Source organism: Pristiophorus japonicus, chromosome 11, assembly GCF_044704955.1.
Source record: "Pristiophorus japonicus isolate sPriJap1 chromosome 11, sPriJap1.hap1, whole genome shotgun sequence".
Taxonomy (NCBI): domain Eukaryota; kingdom Metazoa; phylum Chordata; class Chondrichthyes; family Pristiophoridae; genus Pristiophorus; species Pristiophorus japonicus.
The window spans coordinates 28,579,543-28,585,542 of record NC_091987.1 but is presented as its reverse complement, the minus strand read 5'-3'; the positions used below and the strand labels follow the sequence as shown (position 1 = coordinate 28,585,542).

The following is a 6,000-nucleotide window of genomic DNA, read 5'->3' as shown; positions in this document are numbered from 1 at the left end:
GTACATGAAAGGTTAGCACATGCCCATCACACTTCAAATTGTCAAAATTATATTTTTTTAAAGCCTTGATTTGATAACCAGCTCTCTCTTCAAGGGCAGGAGACAGAGATTTAGAAGCAGCTGCCAATTTACAGAAATCTCAAAGATGTGCCTGTCTATACTATTTCCCCAGAGGCAATATCAAAGCAGTGACTTTAAAGGCCAGGCCTGGTGAAACACAGCACCACCTTGGGAGCTAAACATCACAGCCACATTCACTCTGTGAGCAATGTCACACACAAGATCAGCCAACCTTTGTTAGAAATATCACACATTTGCAAAAATGAAGAAGAGCATCTGAATGGATAAAGGAAACCTGTTTTAATAAAAATGTTGCACTGTAGCTTTCATCCTGGAAAATTTTCAAATGCTTTTAAATTACAAATGAAGTTCTGCAAATCTTAAAGCCTGAAATATCTACAACCAATTTTGAAGCATTAAATAAAACGGGTTCCTTTTGTTGGTTCTTACAGGCTTAATTTTTCAAATAACCATGAAAGTAAGACTGAAGTATGGTGCAGCTATTTAAATTTGAGCATTGATGATCTTCAGAAATAGCTCTCTGTTACCTGTAAGTGTGGAATAATACTTTTGATACATTTGAGTAAACATAGGGCACTAAAAATGGACACTGTGGGGGAGAAATTCGACTCGTACTCAAAATTCTTACCGGATTGTTTATCAAAAAGGGGAAACCGAGCAGTGGGGGCAACCCCCAGGCCGGCAGCGGCCTACAGTAGTTGTGCAGATCCAGGCTAAGAACACCTGCTCCTTCTGACTCCAAAAAAATGTAACTTTGAAAAAGTTTTGTGCCCATTTCTTTTGAACGACCTTCAGCAGTACCTTTACAAACCGCTGGGTAGGCTGCTCGAGACCTGGTACAACTCGGCAGGAAGCTCACAGTGGAATTATGCATGGGGGTCCTACAGCCAATTGATGCCCACAGACCGCCTGATGCCATATGGGCCCCCGATTTTCAATTGCTGGCTGCCTGTTTCTCAGGTGCAAAACGAACGGCTGCAAGTTGAATTTCTCCCCCTGTCTCTTTAATATCACCTGCAATAAACAATAAAGGTCTTGTTGGTGGATATATTGTATATTCAGTCATCAAAATGTAAATTCTAAAACAGTGAGTGCAGGTTTGAGTTAAAAATGATTCAATTCTGTCAAGTATTTTCTGCGTATCTCTGCCACAATCTTTCACAATTAGACAGAAATGTTAAAAACAGAATGCTAAGAAATCAGAAAATTCATTCACTTCAAATTTGTTGGGGATATTAGTCCAAGTTGTAGAAGTCCACCCCATCAGAGCTGAGCTCTGTCATTTCAAATAGAATGTCACGATACCTTGTGTATTCATACACTTCAAAATAAAACATTTTCCTAAAAAATAATCCGCACAGCAGTGGTTAAAAATAATTGAACCAAAGCGTGGCTTTCAAACCCTGTGTGCGATTTCAAAGGTCACACATTAATGTAATGTGAATGATACATAACATGAGGGAGATCGGGAGTCTGAGTACTGAGGTTACAACTACAGTAGAATCAAATGTCTAAATATCTGACCGATACTGTGAGTAGACCCAAGTAACTCAATGCAGCATCTGTCGGCAACCAATGTCTGCCCAGAAACCGTATACATTGGATATCCATCAGCTGCCCTTTTTAACAATGTATTAATTATCTCTTTGTTACACTTTCTGTTTTGTAATGAGTTCCTTAAGTTGCTGTATCTTGTCGTCTCTCAAAGCATCACGGATCGATTGAAAGAATCCAAAGTAGTGATGGAGGTTGTGGATCATGAGAAGGACTCCAGCCAACAGCTCATTTGTCACTAAAAGGTGGTAGAGGTAGGCACGGGTGTGATTCTTGCAGCTATAGCAGGAACAGTCCTCCACCAAAGGGCTGAAGTCAGCACGGAACCTGAATGTTGAGAGTCACACAAACACCATTTAAATAGACATCCCAAAGCCAAATGTGGAATCGTCAGTTCTATTAAACGAAACACAATGAGCAACAGACATTAGCAGCAACAAAAAACTGAAAGTGAGTGACATTAATCAGGAAATACAAAATTATAAGAATTTGCGATGAATGTCAGTTGTTGGGGGAGGAGGGGTTTTCCCATTTCTGATAGACCAGCAGTCACTAGTGCTGGAAGGTGTAGGTGTACACAGTTCAGAGTCTAAAATGGTTACATTATGAGGACTGGTTGCATAGACTCGACTTGTATTTCCTTGAGAATCGAAGATTAAATGGTAATCTAATTGAGGTGTTTAAGATGATTAAAGTAATTGATGTGGTAGATGGACAGAAACTACTTCCTCTGGTGGGGGGAGTCCAGAACAAGGGACTGTAACCTTAAAATTAGAAATAAAAACAGAAAATGCTGGAAATACTCAGCAAGTCAGGAAGCATCTCCGGAGAAACAGAGTTAACGTTTCAGGTCGATGACCTTTCATCCCCTGAAGTGTGTACACATACACCTTACAGCTGTGGCTGCAGATCCATCAGGAATGGGAACCCTCATCCCTCAACTGATTTTCCTCGCAGCCCTTCCATGGGCCTTTACCATCACCTGCTGCAAACTAGCTAAACCAGCCCAGACTAGCGATTGAACTCAGGAGCTTTCTGATGAAAGGTCATTGCCCTGAAACATTAACTCTGTTTCTCTCTCCATAGATGCTGCCTGACCTGTTGAGTATTTCCAGCATTTTCTGTTGCTGTTTCAGATTTCCCAGAATCCGCAGTATTTTGCTTTTGACCTTAAAATTAGAGGCAGGCCATTCAGGGGTGATGTCAGGAAGGGTAGTGGAAATCTAAAACTTGCTCCCCCAAAAAGCTGTTGGGGCTGGGAGGTCAATTGAAAATTTCAAAACTGAGATTGATAGTCTTTTGTTCGGCAAGGGTATTAAGGATTATGGAACCAAGGAGTGTAAATGGAGCTAAGATACAGATAAGCCATGATCTAATTGAAAGGCAGAACAGGTTTGAAGGGCTGAATGGCCTACCCCTGGTACCTATATTCCTAACAGACTCAGCTGTGGAACAGTTTGCCCAGACTCACTGCCTAGGCTCCCACATGAACAATGGTCACTTGGGACAAAGCACCAAAAGACTGCTGAACAAGAGTGGAGGGGAAACAAACAATACTGGAATGAACACGTTAGCGACATAAGGCACAGGGATCCTCCTGCAGTATATCTGTTCCATTGGTGGTATCAGCGGCATTATTATTTTTACAGGCATAAGCAAATATTCAACGGGAAACAAAAAAAAAGCAGGAACATCCTCTGTTCACTGCCTCAGTTGAACCATTTGGTCCACTGTATAGAACTGACCCAAACTTCACTCTAAGAACAGGTAGATTTTCTGGTACACTGCTGAGTTGTTTCTATTCGCAGCTTCCAACAGATTATTGGCCACTTTGCTAGTATCAGAGAATTTCCTTTTCTTCACAACCACTATCTCTAATCATTAAAGATACTGCACCATGGCACCATACTAGTATAACCGCTTTCTTGAACCCTCAGGAGAGAAATGAAACCAGCCTTTCCATAGTACATTTCTTGCCATAAGGTTATATAAGGCTGAGGAAAACATTTATAGAGAGACTTTACTGAATGCACTGAATTCTCCACCGCATGTACTAAATATTTTATTAAAATTCGGTAACACTTACTGTTCACTTTTCAGATCAATCGTAAAAGGAGTCATCTTGCCCTCACTGCCCGAGGCCTTGTTACTAATCTCGTTATCCCCACAACCGTTCCTTTCCAGCACTGAAATATAATCCAAAGTACTTATTAGAGTTTTATCTTGCATTGTACAATGTGCTCCAACTGTTCTCAGCTCCTGTCTCACAACAAGTTAACAGTAGGTGATATGACTTTAAAAGAAAGCTTTTCTTTTGTTATTGCATCAATCACTGATCTTCTCATACGGCAATTTGATTCAGCCACATTGGGTGATGTAACTACAAACTGTAATTACAGTTCAATGGCCGATCGTTGGTGCATGTGAATGATACTGTTTGGAAAATTACCCAAAATGAATTTTGATCCTTTAGAACCCTGTTTTGAGCAGAAATTGAAAGATTCCCCAGTATGGAAGTTGAATACGGAAAAACTAATTGAACATTTAGTTAAACACATGGCCACACTTTAGAAATATCTGAGGAAGCAGATAAAACAGTGAGAAGACCACGGTTTCTTCAGGATGCTAAAAAAGAGGTGAGACTTTAAAAATGGAGATTTAATTTTGTTGTAGTGACTCACAGTTATCCTTCATATTTAAGACTTAGATAATCTCATTTTTCAAATAGAGAGATCAAATGAAAGTACTGTGTAGTTTACTAACAGTGGTGCCTGCACTCTTTATAACCCTAGTTCTTGACTGTGATTGAGTGGCATTCTATACTGACATAGGGGCAGCACGGGCCAGCCCACACTGTGATATGTGTGGGCGCTAGGTCCGTGCAACAGAGCAGGTCTCCAGTTGTCTTGGTTAATCCATGTCACTGGACCAAGACCTAGCTCGGTCAAGCCTGTGTGGTGGCTGGTGTGCAACGGTCACCACACGTTTAAAAAAAATTCCACCTCGTGAATTGGAGTTCTGGACTACAACATTGGATCCTTCATCGAAACACCTGTGAACCCGTGGAAGCAAGTCACCTTCGTTCGAGGGACCGCCTATGATGATACTGACATAGTGAGTGTTGGTGAACAAATTCTATCGAAAACTACAGACGAGAAAAAGCAGACATTGGTGAGGTCCGACAACTCTGCATTTGACCCAGGCCCTGCCCCTCAGTCTCAGGCATTTGATGCCTCTCGAGCAGTGTGCAAACACTCTGATTACATTTAGTTGTTTGCTGTTATTCCCCAGATATTGTCATGTGACAATCTAACCCTTCACCCTCTCTCTCCCCATTGTGGGATTGCAGCTCACTAACCAATTAGATCACACCATCAGACACCACCTTACAACAACCAAACCTGCAAGCAAACTCAGAAATAAACTGCACCATTCACAAAAACAATATAAAAACCACACATCCCCACTGGGCACTTTGGCACATTACCAAAAATAGACAATGTGATGGTTTGAAGAGTACAAAAGCAGCAAACTACAAAGAATATTACAAAGGCAGATCACAAAGCTGCCACATAGTAATGTAAAAAGTACAACAAAATTATTCATTACACCCCTTCGCTTTAAAGAGAACACTATTTATTTTTAACGAAATTCATACTTTTGTGTTAAATTAACATACTCTGAGACGGATTTTTGCCAGATTTGCGACCAGGTTTTTGCCGCGATTTGACCGTCCGCGGCGAAAACCTGGTTGGCGGGATCCTCGGTAACCTCTTTGTGGCGGCGCTTCCAAGTACTGCCGGGGAGAGGTGCGCCGATGCAGATTGCATTTGCGTCGTACTTTCGGCTCTCTCCCGACCCCTACGCCGCGCCCAGAATAGCGACAGATCAAACCTGTCGGTGCAGCCCTGTCAGCAGAGGTTAAGTATGAAAACCTGCAAAAAAGGTAAGTTAAAGTTTTTATTTTTTTAATTATGTTTCAGTGATTTAGTAGCTAAGGGTTTTGTAAATGCTTTGTTAATGTTTTTTGAAATTTTATTTTTTAATTGTTTTCCGCCCTTCCAAGGCCTCTCGCAGCGCTCCCAGCCCTGGACTAAAGTTGCCGAAACTCGCGGTTTGTGCCGCGAATTGTCGTGCTGGCACAGACGTAAAGGCCGAAAGTTCAGCCTAAAAACGGTAGTGCAGTGAAAATGGTCATTTTGCCCTCTATGTTAGTAACAGATCAGGTTCTCCTCAATGACTCTGAGTGAGTGTACCACGAGTTGCTGTAGGTAGCCATACAGAAAGAAAGACTTGGATTTTATATAGCACCTTTCACGACCATCGGACGTCTCAAAGCGCTTTACAGCCAATGAAGTGCTTTTG

The 6,000-nt window shown here is 41.5% G+C and overlaps 1 protein-coding gene across 6 annotated transcripts in view; it reads right to left on the bottom strand.

The window, feature by feature from the left end:
* Positions 1 to 341: 341 nt before the first annotated feature.
* Positions 342 to 6,000, bottom strand: part of qtrt2 (queuine tRNA-ribosyltransferase accessory subunit 2) — a 48,127-nt gene continuing 42,468 nt past the window's right edge. For all 6 annotated transcript variants that reach the window (XM_070893284.1, XM_070893282.1, XM_070893281.1 and 3 more), the window contains 2 exons: positions 3,722 to 3,821; positions 342 to 1,962 (listed from right to left, as the gene is read on the bottom strand). In XM_070893284.1, coding sequence (XP_070749385.1) covers positions 1,731 to 1,962; positions 3,722 to 3,821 — 332 coding nt within the window. In that variant the 3' untranslated portion in view covers positions 342 to 1,730. The remainder of the gene's footprint in view (positions 1,963 to 3,721; positions 3,822 to 6,000) is intronic.